At 38.7% G+C, this 15,682-nt stretch overlaps 1 protein-coding gene across 5 annotated transcripts in view; it reads left to right on the top strand.

Annotated features, from left to right (window-relative positions):
* KANSL1 (KAT8 regulatory NSL complex subunit 1) overlaps positions 1 to 15,682 on the top strand; it is a 182,789-nt gene that overhangs the window by 140,066 nt on the left and 27,041 nt on the right. For all 5 annotated transcript variants that reach the window (XM_035030393.1, XM_035030394.1, XM_035030395.1 and 2 more), the window contains 2 exons: positions 11,449 to 11,561; positions 12,338 to 12,533. In XM_035030393.1, coding sequence (XP_034886284.1) covers positions 11,449 to 11,561; positions 12,338 to 12,533 — 309 coding nt within the window. The remainder of the gene's footprint in view (positions 1 to 11,448; positions 11,562 to 12,337; positions 12,534 to 15,682) is intronic.

The raw sequence follows: 15,682 nt of genomic DNA, 5'->3' as shown, positions 1-15,682 counted from the left end.
TGAAAGGTAAGAGTAGGTGGAGGAGAGAAACTAAAGGGCTTTGCAGATACTGATAAAGTCAACTGCTGCACTAATAAATTCTGATATGAAATAGAAAACCTTCTGAACAAAAAGGGTGTGTTCTTGGAAAGAGGAAATGTATAAAGCTGTTGAGCGCTGTTCTCCCATGTTCTAAAACGTCCTTTCCTTCTTCTCCTCCCATATCCCTCTCCTGAATAAATAGTAGTCCCCTTTTCCCCAACTAGGAATTAACGAGTGAAAAGAGCTAACTTGGAACCTATGCCTCTTACTAGGTAGGAAGAGTGCATTTAAAAATTACCAAAGAAAGTCAACAAAATTTCAGACAGAAGACACATTCAGAGATGAGGGCCTCCTTAGTCTGTTTGGTACAGGGTTTTTAGAACTCAACTAGAGAGCCACAATCTCATTGGTTTTCATATTGTCAGAGGTTGGAGGTCACCGCTGCCAAATAGCTAGAAATTGAGGGAGGGAATAGTGGCAAAGAGAGGGAGTCATGGGGGGTGGAGTGGAGGGCTTAGTCCCACAATCTATTTAAATCCCTCTCAGATCCTTCAGCTAATCGAACCCTTGAACTTCACAAGTTCAGTGAGTTTTGATAGAGCCTAGTAGAAAGCAACAGTTGGTACGCTGAAAGAGCTGAGCAGAGAATGTAATCACTGCGCATTGCAGTGAACACAGAATTTTGGAGTCTGAATTCTACCATGACTTGGTAAATACCTTGGGCCTGGGCCTTACATTGAAACTAAGGAAGGCTCATGCTTTAGGATTTAAAGACTTTCCCAGGACTAAGGGGACTCACCATAGGATTAAGGAAAAATCCAAAATAGGCTCTAATACGTTTCTGCATGAAACATGTTATACATGTTATACAAAATCAAGGTTCATTTGGTTTCTAACCAAATAGAACTAGAAATTTGCCTACTAGAGCAAAAATTCACATGCTTCTAGGAAAATTCATTGAATCCAGAGTTCAATATCATATACAATATATTACACAATAACAATATATTAGACCTATCAATAAACAGAAAGATGTCTTCCTTAGTCATGAGAAAAAAATAGTAGAAACTGATCCTGAAATGGCTCAGATTGGAATTAGGAAATAAAGAGTTTAAAAGCATCTAGGGTGCCTGGGTGGCTCAGTTGGTTAAGCGACTGTGTTCGGCTCAGGTCATGATCCTGGAGTCCCGGGGATCAAGTTCCGCATCAGGATCCCTGCTCAGCAGGGAGTCTGCTTCTCCCTCAGACCCTCCCCCTTTTCATGCTCTCTCCCTCATTCTCTCTCTCAAATAAATAAAATCTTAAAAAAAAAAAAAAGAATTTAAAAGCATCTAGTAAAATATGTTTGAAGATTTAGAGTAAAAGATAGTAAGCATGGGGGAATCTCAGCAGAGAGGTGAAAACTAAAAAAGAATCGCATGGAACTTGTGGAACACAAATTGGAGAATTGAAAAGTACAGTATCTGAATAAAAATTGTACTGGTATACTAAACAGCAGGTTGAAAACTTACAGAAGAGAAAGACTCATGGAGCACCTGGGTGGCTCATTCAGTTAAGCATCTGTCTCTTGATTTTGGTTCAGGTCATGACCTCAGGGTCGTGAGATTGAGCCCCACATTGGGCTCCATGCTCAGCACACGTCTGCTTGGCCCTCTCCCTCTGCTTTCTCCCCTGTGCGTGTGTTCTCTCACTCTCTCTAATAAATAAAAATCTTTAAAAAGGGTCAGTGCACATAACAGATCAGTGGAAATTAACCAGCCAAAAAATAGACTGAACATAGAACTGCTCAGAAATGAACATAATCCTGGGGAAACAGTGAATATGTATACTAGAGTTCCAGAAGGAGGAGAGATTGAGTGGTACTGGTGGGGAGGGGTGGGGGTAAAGGAAATAATGGCTGGATATGTGAATGAAAAAGATAATTTTACAGATTGAAGAAACTAAGAAAATAGTAAGCAGGAGAAATGTAACATGGTGAGAATGAAAGATGAAGAAAGTCTTGCAAGTAGCCAGAGGGGAAAAAAGATGCATTCCATATAAGTAAATATTGATAAGGATAGGTGACTTCTTTTCAGAAACAGTGGAAGACAGACAGTGATTGGGGTAAGATCATTAAAATGGGGGGGGGGTTGGAATTTGCCCCTCAACATTTTATACATGGCCAAAAAAATCCTTTAAAAAATAAAGGTGAAATAGGGTGCCTGGGTGGCTCATTTGGTTAAACGTCTGCCTTCTGCTGGGGTCATGATCTCAGGGTTCTGGGATCGAGTGTCGCATTGGGCTTCTGCTCAGCGAGGAGCCTGCTTCTCCCTCTCCCTCTGTGCTTTCTCTCCCTCTCTCCCTCTCTTTCAAATAAATAAAAATCTTAAAAAATAAAGGTGAAATAAAGTCCTTTTTAGATAAAAGAAAGTTGAGAGGAATCTGTTGGCAGAATATCTGCACTGAAAGAAATGTTAAAGAACTTTTCTTTAGGTTGAAGGTGAATAGTAACAGTTGGAAGCTCAGATCTATGGGGAATAAAAGGACGGGAAGATGTACTTAATGAACAGTAAGCATAAAAAAGCTGCTATGGATGTATTAATATTAGCAAAGTAATTTTTAAGACAGGAATACCAGAGATAAAGTTTTAAGACAGAATTACCGGAGATAAAGAAGGACATTTTACATTGATAAATGGGGTCATTTCATCAAGGAGGCAGAAGAGTCATGAAGGTGGATGCTTCAAATACATACACTCCTAACTCAGTAATTCATAGAATTACTAAACAAAAAATGAGAAAATAAAAGATCCAGACAACACTGCCAACCACCTTGACCTGTTTGACATGTGTAGAACACTACTTTCCCCCCACACTTCCCATACCTTCTTGTGCAAAGTAGGAGTAATAATGCAAGTCCTTCCTCTTTTATCTGCATTTCCAAACTCCAAAGATCTATGAGAACCCAAAGTGGTTTTCCTAAGTTGCATCAAGCTCGTTTGGTGGCAGAATTTGACCTGAAGTCGTATTTGTTAAGACTGTTTATATTTTTAATTATCCATACCTTTTGAAGCAGAAATACTAATGTATTTGATTTTTTTTTTTAATTAAGACTATTTTGGGGGGAGCAGTTTAAAGTTGACGGCAAAATTGAGCAGAAGATAGGCATTTCCATATACCCCCTGCCTGGCATGGCACTCCTGCTTTGGGTAGTCTTCCCCCGTGGTCAGCATCCCCACTAAAGTGGTGCATTTGTTGCAGTTGATGAGCCTACATTGACATATCACAGCCACCCAAGGTCCATAGTTTACATTACAGCTCACACTTGGTGTTCACATTCTTTGGGTTTGGATTTGGATTTGATTTTGAAGCACTTAACCCAGTGCATACAATGTATGACTTGGTGAAAGTCTATGAATTCCATGACACATCAGCCCTCAAGGGTCTTAGGTAAGAGTGGCTCTGTTTCTGTACCTCTTTAGAATGGTTGATAATTAACTATTGAAGAAGTGTAATATGCTTTTAACAGCATTTGGTCCATCATAAACATTTGGTAAAAGCTTATTGTTCCAGACTGTGCTGTGTGCCTAGGTTTTCTATTGGCAGAATCAGGTATCTTCCCTTGAGAGCTTCGTAGTCTTAAAACAGGCACATAACAGGGGAATAAAGAGGGGAAGAGTTCTCACTTCTAAGGGAGGTCAGGAAAGGTAGTCTAATAGAGAAGGATGTACTTGCGCTGAGTCCTTGTGGACTTGCTGAAGATTGAGAATGCGTTCCGACAGGGAGGGTACTGCATGTATAATGTGAAAGGCTTGAGAGAGCCCGGTGTTGTAGAGGAACTACAAATACTTTTCTTTGATGGAGTGTTGGATGATTGGGCCAATTCATAATAGATTTTGTATTTATCGTAATGAGTTTATGTATTTCATCCTGTAAGGTGACAGGAAGCTGTAGTCTGATACTAGATTTGTGTATGAATGAAATTTACTCTACTCAATAATGCTGGGTAAACTTTTCTTCATTTTTTAAAACTTTTAAAAAACGATTTTAAACTTACAGAAAAGTTATAAAAGTAGCACATGGAGTCCCCCACGTACCCTTCACGTGGCTTCCTATAGTGTGGTTAACTTGCATAATCATTGTACAATGATCAAAACTAGGAATTAACATTGATACAGTACTATTCAGATTGTATTCAAATTTCACTCATTTTCTCACTGATGTTTTTTTTGGCGGGGGCAGGGGGGTCCAAAATCCCACACTGCATTTAGTTGTCCTGTCTCTTTAAATCTCTTCCAATCTGTGGTGGTTCTTCCTCTTTGTTGTCTTTCATGGCCTTAGTACAGAAATACTGGTATGTTATTTTGTATAATGTTCCTCCAAGTTGGAGTTGCTTGATGTTTTATCATTATTAGAGGTTATGCATTTATCACAGTAATACCACAGAAGTGTACTGTGCCCTTCTCAGTGCACTGTACTGGGGAGACGTGATGTTGGTGGTGATAGCTTCTTGGCCTTGGTTAAGGCGGTGCCTGCCAGCCCTCCCCGCTGTCAAGTTAGTATTTTCCCCTTTGTAATGAATGTCTGTCTCATACATGTAATATTCTGTTGCTCATTATACTTTAATCCACAATTTTATCATCTACTAGTGGGTTTTGCCTGCAACAATTTTTACTGTGGTGTTTACTGAATGATTTTCTGTTTTCTATATGTTAGTTGGAATTCTGTTGGAAAGAGCTGTCTTGGGCGCCTGGGTGGCTCAGATGGTTAAGCGTCTGCCTTCAGCTCAGGTCATGATCTCAGGGTCCTGGGATCGAGTCCCGCATCAGGCTCCCTGCTCCTTGGGAGCCTGCTTCTCCCTCTGCCTCTCTCTCTCTCTCTCTCTCTCTCTCTCTCTCTGTCTCTCATGAATAAATAAAATCTTTAAAAAAAAAATTAAAAAGAAAAGAAAGAGCTGTCTTTTCTCTCTCATTTACTTATGTATTTATTCAGTCATTCAATTTATATCAGAATGGATTCATGGATATTTTATGGATTATAATCTGTTACTGTTATTATTCATTCAGTTGCTCTACTTGTTGAGACAACTTTTTGATATTTGGCCTCTTTCATCTTGGTTCCTGTGTCTTTTCAACATGCTCCCCTCCGTTAGTATTCACTTTTAGGCACCAAAAGATGTTCCCAGCTCATCTTGTATTTTACCTGCTCCAGCCCTGGTTCCTTTTATTGGGCAACAGTTCAGAAACCAAGATCTGGATGCTAGTTGTGCTCATTGCTGCATGGTGTCATTGCTTCTAGGACTTCTCAACAGACAAAGCTGGGAAACATGTATGCTAAAGCATATATATACGTACATATATATGCAGATGGGTATATATTAAGATTTTATGTATTTGAGAGAGAGAGGGAGGGAGAGAACAAGCGGGGGGGAGAGGCAGACTCCCCGCTGAGCAGGGTGCCCGGCATGGGGCTCGATCCCACAACCCAGGGATCATGACCTTAGCTGAAGGCAGGTGCTTAACAGACTGAACCGCCCAGGCACCCCTTTATTTTATTATTTTTGAGTATGTGAAGCATTACTACATTTCTAAGAGTCAAAGCTATCCAAAAACCCATCATTCCTTCTTCTCTTTTTCCCCTTCTTTCCCTCATGTTCCCACCTTCTGTAGGTGGCCATTTTTCATTAGTTTTTGGATTAGCTTTCCTGTATTTCTTTTGCCCAAATGAGCAAATGACATGTATATTTTCTTATATCCCCTTTTTTCTTCCAGGAAACGTAATTACTGGGTAAATATTTTTTAAAGGACTGGATTTGAAATTGAGATTTGTTTAACATAACAAAATGTTGGTTCTGTGGCTTTTGACAGATGACTTCACTATTTGTGTTTGTTTCTATTTGTAAAACAAGCCTCATTTCTTTTACCCTTTCCTTACTTTGTGGAGTGATGGTGCTAACAAGTCAGAGGATAAATGCTTTCTCAGAAGAAAGGCATGCTAAAAATGTAAGCTCTTGCTTTTTCTTTTCAAACAGTCCCAAGCTGTAATCTTCTACCATTGATTAAGTAGAAACAACTTTTTTTTTCCGGAAGTTTTGCAGTCACCAGGGGCAATGAATAGTGTATTGGCCCAACAAGCTTTTTCTTTTTTTAAAAAAAGATTTTATTTATTTATTTATTTGAGAGAGAGAATGAGACAGAGAGAGAGCACGAGATGGGGGAGGGTCAGAGGGAGAAGCAGGCTCCCCGCCGAGCAGGGAGCCCGATGCGGGACTCCAGGATTATAACCTGAGCCGAAGGCAGTCGCTCAACCAACTGAACCACCCAGGCGTCCCACCAACAAGCGTTTTGAGATAGAGTAGAGTGATAGATACTGGTTGAGGAATATTTGATTTACCATATTAAAAGAAGAAGAAGACTAATTAGGACTATTAAAATAGGGATGTGGATAATAAGTTGAACAAGAATTTAGGACTGTTTTTAGCAGTTACTGTATTTCTCTAGATTCTTGACGTGCATTTTCAATGGTGTTGGTAAATACAAATCTTAGGTGCAGTAGCCTTTGGACTTGTATGTAACAGCATCTTGCTGATTGAAGTTTTTCAGTGTAAATAATTCAGAGGTGCTTAGCTGGCTCCAGTCAGAGGAACATGGGACTCTTAATCTCGGGGTCATGAGTTCGAGCCCCATGTTGAGTGTAGAGATCACATACACACATACATATTTTAAAAATTCAAAATTACTTTTGCATAATTATATAGATTTTTTTAAAGATTTATCTGTTTGAAAGAGAAAGTGTACAGGAGTGGGAGGGACAGAGGGAGAGAAGCAGACTCCCTGATGAACGTGGAGCCCAGCATGGGCTTCGATCCCACAAACCCGAGATCATGACCTGAGCTGAAATCAAGAGTCTGTTGCTTAACTGAGCCACCCAAGCGCCCCTCTATAGATTTTCTTCCTTCTTTTTTTTTTTTTTTTTAAGATTTTATTTATTTATTTGAGAGAGAGAATGAGAGAGAGCACATGAGAGGGGGGAGGGTCAGAGGGAGAAGCAGACTCCCTGCTGAGCAGGGATCCCGATGCGGGAGTTGATCCAGGGACTCCAGGATCATGACCTGAGCCGAAGGCAGTCACTTAACCACCTGAGCCACCCAGGCACCCTAGATTTTCTTTTAACCTCAATATAGAGACATAGGAAAGTGAGGCAAATACAGTCCCATTTTATATATGGAGAAATGGAAACTTAGGTAAGTAACTTGATAGAAGTGGAATTTTCAGAAGGTTCCACTTTGTTTAGCACAATTTCCTGGCCATAGTGCTAGTTCATGGAAATGACTGGTACACTCTTTGTGGGCCAATAATATTTTGGTGATTTTAAGCAAGACTATGTTGAATATCATTGAGATGAGCTTGAAACATGAAATAAGTGATATAAAGCCAAAAAGTAATTTCTTTTGAACCAAGAATAAAAGTTGACTTCTTTAGTTAGCTTTTTCTTTCCTTTTTGATAACGTTGGTCAGAAAACCAGTAAGCAGAATGGAACTGTTAAGTTTTCTAAACAAATATGTTGCACTTAAAAAATTGGTATTTCAAGCAGTTATGACCTGGCATTAATTGAATTAAAGATACACATATATTGTGCAGATTATGTGTTTTTAAGTGTGTGCCTTTGATATTTATCCTTTTACTTCCTCTACTGTTTGGCAGAACAAGTTGAGTGGGAATGGATCTTAGACCCCAAGAAAATCTACCCCCTTAGACCTTAATGTAGCCTAACTTTTCTTTAAAGGCTCTTCATCATACTTAATGGTCTGGCCAAGAGGGAGGAGTGATGAATCAGACAGATGCCTGCTTTATATGTATAACAAATTTGAATCTTAATGCTGTGTTATTTTCTTCCATATATCTAGCCCCTTCAGTCAGGGAAGAAATCACTTTAGTAACCCTCCTTGCTACTTTTAACTCTAAGATCACCCCAAAAGGTAATCCCCTGAGTCTCTGCTTTTGGGGAAAGGGGAATTAAGAGAAATTCTCTCTCTTCAGCTTTTCTGCTCTTTTCTTTCTGGCTGTGGTATGCATGTACCCTCAGAGTGTATCTGAATACCACATACAGTTCAAGAGAAGCTCAATAGTAAGTCCTGCTTTCTGGATAGGAGAGCCTTTAGAGTCTTTGATCCTTTTTACAGTTTCCCATTGGAAGACCATATCTGAGTCGTGTATTAGTTTCCTGAAAATACTAATGATGTAAACCACTGCAGTAGTGATGATCAAGCTTAAGTTAGTATGTGGGTTTAACATTTGTGAAGTGTTTATTAATGTATCTCTACCCTCTCTCTTTTTGCACCCTTTTGTACCGCAGGATAGAGAGTGTTTGCTTTTTCTTAACTGTGGATGCGTTTAAGTATCTTTAAGTAAAATTGTGTTGTGAGTTGTGTTTTTCTTTTTCCAGATGGAACACTGTTGGAGGATTGAGGTTAATGTTTTAAGCTGTTTACATTTGAGAATGAGTGATGAACCTAATTGCCCCAGTGCCCTGCTTTTAGATCTCAGTGTGATTATAGGATATCCCATGGTCCTCTGATTATCGAGTGCCTCCTTGTATGGTTGGGACTAGAAGCTAGGCACATTCCCTCTGAGGTTCATGCTCTTGATTGCTTGCTATGTGCTGTTTTATCTTCGACAAACATTTCTGTGCTAAATGTTTTCCGTGTTGCCTTCAGTTTTAATTTGGGGGCCTGAATTGCCCCCAGGAAAATTTTAAGTTCCTCTAAGAAAATCAGTAAAATTCACATTGAATATTAATGGCATATCTGTAGGCATAAACAGGATAGGATTTAGCAGTAGTTATCTGTAGGTCGTGAGATTTCTGATGTTTTATGCTTTTTCTTCAGACTTTCTGTACCTAAGGTTTTCTGAAATAAGATTTTGTTAAAGAATGGCAACATTTTGTTTTGATAGGTGTCCTTACAGTTAATTTTCCCATAATCCCTACAAAATAAACTTTAATCAAATGTGGATTCAACCTGTTACTTGTGACACCTTATAAAACATGTAGATACATAGATCATATCTCTGCCATAATTTAATGTTAAATGCTTTTATTAAAAAAAAATTTTTTTTTTTTAAGATTTTATTTATGGAGAGAGAGAATGAGAGAGAGCATGAGTGGGGGAGGGTCAGAGGGAGAAGCAGACTCCCCGCCGAGCAGGGAGCCCGATGCGGGACCCAATCCCGGGACTCCAGGATCATGATCTGAGCCGAAGGCAGCTGCCCAACCAACTGAGCCACCCAGGCGCCCAAATGCTTTTATTTTAAGGGAATGTAAAATTGACTGAAATTCTTAAGATCGGTATACCAGCAGAAAGTTCATAGTCACTGAAATTTCATGTTGAAAGGAAACTTCTTCATCTAAACCAGAACTTCTGTTATCTTAGGAAAGCTGTAACATCCCTGGAGTCACACATCTGCTAGTTAATGCGAATCTGAATATTAAATCCTTCTGATTATCTAGTCCTTTTTCATATCATAATGTGTGGGTTTTTTGAGGTTCCCCCTGAATAGTAAATCTTCATGAGCATTCAGGAGGATATTTGGGATTTCTCTGGTTTTTTTTAATGTAAAAATATTATCCAAAAAAATTTGTCTCTGACACTATTTTTGTCCTGTCATTGTGTACGTACATTTATAGTCATCACAGTTGTATTAAAAATATTTTGAATTTAATCTTTTTCCAAAATCATTTCTACATAAAAGACTTTTTTTTTTTTTTTACCTTTAAATATTTTTTTGGTATAAAGGAAGAAGAAATGTCTTTTGTGATGATTTTTAATAGTCTGATTTGCTGTGCTACAATTTATAATTGTGCCTCAGATGTTGAGCATTGAGATTATTGATAGATACCATTGCAGTGATCAGCTATGTATATAAGATTTTTGAGAAATGTGTTTATTATAGGGTTATTTCTTTAAGATAATTTTTAGGATTGAGTGATATGAACATCTTTATAAGTCTTGCTACTTAACACCACTTTACTTTCCAAGAGGAAATCCATGTAGTGTGTAGTGTTTAAGGCAGTGAGTATGTGTGCCAAATTTGCCATGATTTTGGCATCATTGACTGATCTGATCAGGATTTATGTGGTACTTTAGTACCTGCACAGGCTTATCTCTAAGAACATTTCCCAGTGTTCATTCATTGTAGTTTGCTTATGTCTTTTCTGCTTGTATATTTTGATCTAGCTTTTTGGTTAATTTGTGTGAAAACATTTTAGTTAGCTTTCCAGTCTATTGTCCTTTTCTTCTTTTTAAAGATTTTATTTACTCATTTGATAGAGAAGGAGAGAGAGAGAGCACAAGCAGGGGGAGTAGGAGGTAGAGAAGCAGTCTCCCCACTGAGCAGAGAGTGTGACGTGGGGCTCGATCCCAGGACCCCAGGGTCATGACCCGAGCCGAAGGCAGACACTCAACCGACTGAGCCACCCAGGCGCCCCTCTGTTGTCCTTTCTTGGTACTTGCCTACAACTGCTCTGTTCTGCAGATCCTTTGGTGTTTTCTCCCCAGGGGTATAAAGATCTAAAAGAAATTAAATAATACTAAAAAACAGAATTTCAGCCTCAAAATATTGGCTTTGATATGGACTGGTAGCATTTACAGGGAGAACTTAAGCACACCCTAAAGTCATTTTGAGTTGTAAGGAGACAAAGACCCACCGTCTTTCTGTGGTATTCCAGCAACACCAGAATGGAGGGATAAGTGTATCTGTGGCTTTATTGAGTGTAACTCAGAGACTCCATATGATTGACATCTCACAGCTCTACCTATCCCTTTGAGCCTAATGAATACATAATTTGTTTTGAAATAGTCGGATTCAAACTTTTCCAGATTCTTTCCCACCTCCCTTTTTTTCAGTTTATGTCCTAAGCATATATTTGATTTGTGTAGTCCAGAGACAGTAGTTACTAACTGATAGCATCAGGTAATTACTCACTTTTGTTAATTTTTTTCTATTTTAGTATATGCATATATATTTACACAAAGTATGGTTTTCTAGAAAGAGGTTTCCAGCATACACTGTCAAGTTAAGCAGGTATTAACTACATTTACATTCTCTCTTGGTTGCCTTGATACTGAACCTGTGTATCCTCTTGACCCTTGAAGACTCTTTGTTACCATGTAATTATTTTGCTAAGCTTCTGTTCCATGGAATCATTAAAGCATTTCCCCATCAGTAAGCACTTAATATTAGTCTGTTGAATATTTTGGTTCCTTACCCTTCTTCACCCCAAAGCAAAAGCCAGTTCTCTCAGTTTTTTGTTTTTTTTTCTCAGTCATATATGTTTGATTTTGCAGGTTAGTTGTCTGAAATTTGAGGTGTTTCATTTAAATGATGAAATGGTGCTACTTTTCAGTCTGTTGGTTAAATATTATCATGTATTTTTATCTTTCTCCTTTAGATCGAATCCGTTTCTCAGCCACTGGAAAACCATGGTGCCTCTGGTCATCCTTCAGAGTCATTGTCTACCAAATCATGTGGAGCATTGAGACCTGTCAATGGAGTTATTAACACGTAAGTTTTATGTCTTCTACTTCCTACGTGCAGTAGGCTTGTAAAAGATGAATTTGGGGCTCTTAGTTATCCCTAGCCAGGACTAACCCTGGTTTAAAGACAGAAGCCTTATTGCTTAATGGTATTGTGCATGCTTACTGTAGCAAGTATATTTTAATTAGCATGCTTAGTGTAGTTCCCTTTTACTTACTGTAGCCTAGACTTAACTCACAATGGAGAAAAAATAATAGGTCCTACTTTTATGAGTCGTTATGGTTGGTCCTGGTCTTGGTAGAATTCTTGAGAAGTGTTTACATAAACTCTTACTTTAGGACAGATTAGATCCCTAAAGGCTGTGTTTGTAAATCTGTATTTATGAAAGTTGAAGGAATCCCTCTACAAGTGAACAATGTGTACCCATCCCTAAAAGTCGAATTTTACAGAAGAACTGATTCTTAGGCAGCTCATTAACATTTTCAAGATTATTCATTTTCTTACCAGTTGCAATTTTCTCGATTTTCTTTGTGTTTCTGTTGTAGAAGAGAACTTAATCACTTGGAACCTGAATTTATCACTTACTGACTTGCACTTTTCAAACATGATGTTAATGCCAACCAGGAGTCTTAAAAATAAGCACAGACACTGCACACACACTTATATTAAGAAGTGACATGCATCTGCTCTAGAATACTTGTTTGTGTCTGTGAGCATCTATAAGCAGAGGAGGTTGAACCGGTATTAGAGGGTTTGTTTCCTTGTCTTCTGAGAAGTGAATATTCTTCCTTCCCCTTGTACAGTCTTCAGCCTATCTTGGCAGACCACATTCCAGGTGACATCTCTGATGCTGAAGAACAGTTACAAAAAAAGCAACGACTCAATCTAGTTTCTTCATCAACTGATGGCACCTGTGTGGCAGCCCGAACACGTCCTGTGCTGAGCTGTAAGAAACGAAGGCTTGTTCGACCCAGCAGCATCGTTCCTCTTTCCAGGAAGGTCAGTACCAGTGAGACTTGGTCATTGTTAAACAGTGAGCCAGAGGCGCAGATAGAATTATTAGTCTCTTGCCAACTTTGGTTCATTTAACTAGTGTTTTCCAAACTTGGCTAACCACCCAAGTTTCCTGGGGAGCTTGAGAAAATACTGGGTTCCTGACACCTGTTTCCTAGAGATTCTGATTCGGTTGTTCTAAAGTTGGGCCTTGGACTCTTGTTTTCAGAAAAACAAAAAACTCCCAGGTCGTTCTTGAGCCAGGTTTGGAAATCACTGGCTTGAGCTTTTTAATAGAAATGGGAGAAGAGTTTAAGTGCTGCCATCAACACATAGAAGGAGGGTGATGTGCTTCCCACTTGTCCTGTTATCACTGAAAATGGCAATGTGGCATGCTTTCCTTTCGAATGAGAGCCTCCATTAAAATTTTTAAATTGCTATGACTAAATGAATGTTTGTCTTCACAGAGAAAATGGAGATTATTCACGAGTGCAGGAAACTTTTGATTGCTGCCTCTTCAAATAACAGTTGGATTTATTCCAAAACTAATGAAATAATACTTCAGTAAAATTATTACCATGCAGTGGTTAAGAGCATTAACTTTGAAGAGGATAAACATGGGTTTGAATCCTGGCACTGCCACTTGGTAGTTTTGTGATTCGGAGCCTGTTAACACCCCCTTATCCCCTCCCCAAACCCTTCCCTTCCCCCCTAGGCCTCATAGGGATCTCATAAGGTTGTTTGAGGGTTAAATGGAATAAATATAACTTGCTCGTGGAGGGTGTCTGGCTGATAAGTTACTGGTACAGAGCGGCTGTTACTGTTAGCACTTTTGTTATTGTTCACTTGTTCACTCATTCCACAAATATTTATTGAGCTCCTACAGCGAGCTAGGTCTGTTCTATGCATTGGGAATGCAACACAAAACAAAAACAGATATAAATGCACTCCTGAAATACTCTAGTGGGTAGAGACAGAATAAAACAATAAATTAAGTATAATGGTATGTCCTATAGTGTTAAGTGCTGGGGAGAAAAATACAGCAGACAAAGGGAATAGGGACTGTTGGGGAGCTCAGATGATGGAATTAAGCCTGAGGTTTTCTGAGGATGAGGAAGAGACTGGGAAGGAGTGACGCGTGAATTAGAAGGAAAACGAAGAAAGTGAGACACATGGAAGGCAAATGAACAACATGTGTCAGAGAGGAAGGAGGGGAGTGTGTGAGATGCTGTAGCCAGGTCCAGGTAAGATGAAGACTGCGAACCAACTGTTGGGTGTGGTGGGTTTAGGGCTGTTCGAGATCTGTGTGAGCAGTTTTGCTAATGGGAGAAGAATGAGATTCTGCTTGGAGTGGGTTCAGGAGAGAATGGGAGGGAAAGAATTGAGGGAACTGTTTAGGATAACACTTTCAAAGAATGCTTCTGTAAAGGAGAGCAGAGAAATAGCTTATTTGAAGGGAAATCTTTCTTATGATAGAGCTTTTACACTATATTTGCTGATGAGAAAACTGACAAAGAAGAGGGGAGAATTGTTGGAACCACTAATATCTGGAAAGTGGATTTTCAGTGTTTGGCTTATGTTGTTATAGTATGCAGTTGGACTGCAAAACTTTGCCTTTTTTTTTTTTTTTTTTTTTTTAAGGAAAGCATTGTAAGTTAAAATTAACTATCAGGTTATGCCATTTTCTCTTGTCTATTCCTCAGAATTCCTAAATTACCAAAATACCAGAAGAGAAAAAGGTATTTGGCAAATTTCTCATATTGACATTTGAGTCTCAATTTTTTATTAATAGTCCTAGAAATCTAAATTATTTTCTTAAAGGTTGAAGAGTTGATTTTAGGAAAGCGAGAAAACAGTATATTACTGTCAAATGTAAGAAAGTAGTTTTTGATCATGACTCTGATGCTTTTAACAACAAGAAAACCCTCAACCAAACAAAAACAAAAAACTTCATTGGGGAAATAGTGTCCTTCCTCTGTTTTGGCAGTTTGCTTGTCCCCCTGTGTCATGACATCTAGGGGTTTTATAAAAATTTTCTGTGGTGTAGGGTAGGCCTCCTGGATTCTTTTCAATCTGTGATCTAGAAAACCTTCCTTGTTGCTATTGACAGTAGATTCTTCCAGTCTGTGCCTAAGATCTAATGTACTTTTGGAGAGACCTATAAAGCATACTAAAGACTCTTCGGTTCCACTGCCAGTTTCTAAAACACAATCATCCTTACATGGAAAGTAAGCTACATGGAAAATAAGACAAAAGAAATAAATTGAGTTTGGAGAAACAAACCATTCACTGGTTATAGCAGCAATGCTGGAGTTCTGCCAGTGTTGGAGGCGATGGCCATTTTGTCTATCTTGGTTGCTCACTGTGTCTCCTTGCTCAGTGATATTTGCCTTTTATCATCTTGTGGTGCTGGATTTGCCAAGCACATTTATTCAGCACTTTGTCAAGTGCCCACTGTGCTCCAGGTATTCTTCAGGTTTCATTGGTGAACCAAGTCCTTGCCTTAATGGATCTTACCTTCTAATGACAGAGCCTAGATAGCAAAGAAGTTAACAGATAAACCATTTTCTGATGTTGGTAAATGGCATTGAGTTCACACTCACTGTAATAGGATTTGCTTCCACGTTTAAAAAAAAAAAAAAACTTAATAACAGGAACTGCATGTTTCTGGATTAACTCAAATTACCTTTGTTACTGCCCCTCCCACCACATTTCCTACCTACCCAAGAAAGGTGGTTACTAGTAGATCTATGAGTATAGAATGTGAAAAACAGATGTTTAATGTCAGTGTTACTGGCTTAACTACGTATTTTAAATTATCTCTACTTCACTCTAGATCCAAATATAAAACTCACTTTAGGGAACTCACTCAATTTTCCAGGACAGTCATTTTAGCTGAATCACAGCTGGAATTTTATTCCATCAAGTCTTACCAACATTTCTGAAATTACAGTGTATATCTTATAATTGAGATGTACTTTTAGTGTAGTAGCACATTTCTTTTGCTCCTAAAAGGCTGTTTTTATGTCATTAGTATCTTAAATTGAGTGACTACAGCGAAGGGGGTTCAGTAGGTTGAACTTGTTGGAAATAAATAGGAATGAGACCTATCAGTAAATAATGAAAGGCTTTGAATGCCCAAACTGTTGATTTGG

This window comes from Mirounga leonina, unplaced genomic scaffold (genome assembly GCF_011800145.1).
Source record: "Mirounga leonina isolate KUSES-001 unplaced genomic scaffold, KU_Mleo_1.0 Mir_364, whole genome shotgun sequence".
NCBI lineage: Eukaryota > Metazoa > Chordata > Mammalia > Carnivora > Phocidae > Mirounga > Mirounga leonina.
This window is presented reverse-complemented; position numbering and strand designations above follow the sequence as displayed.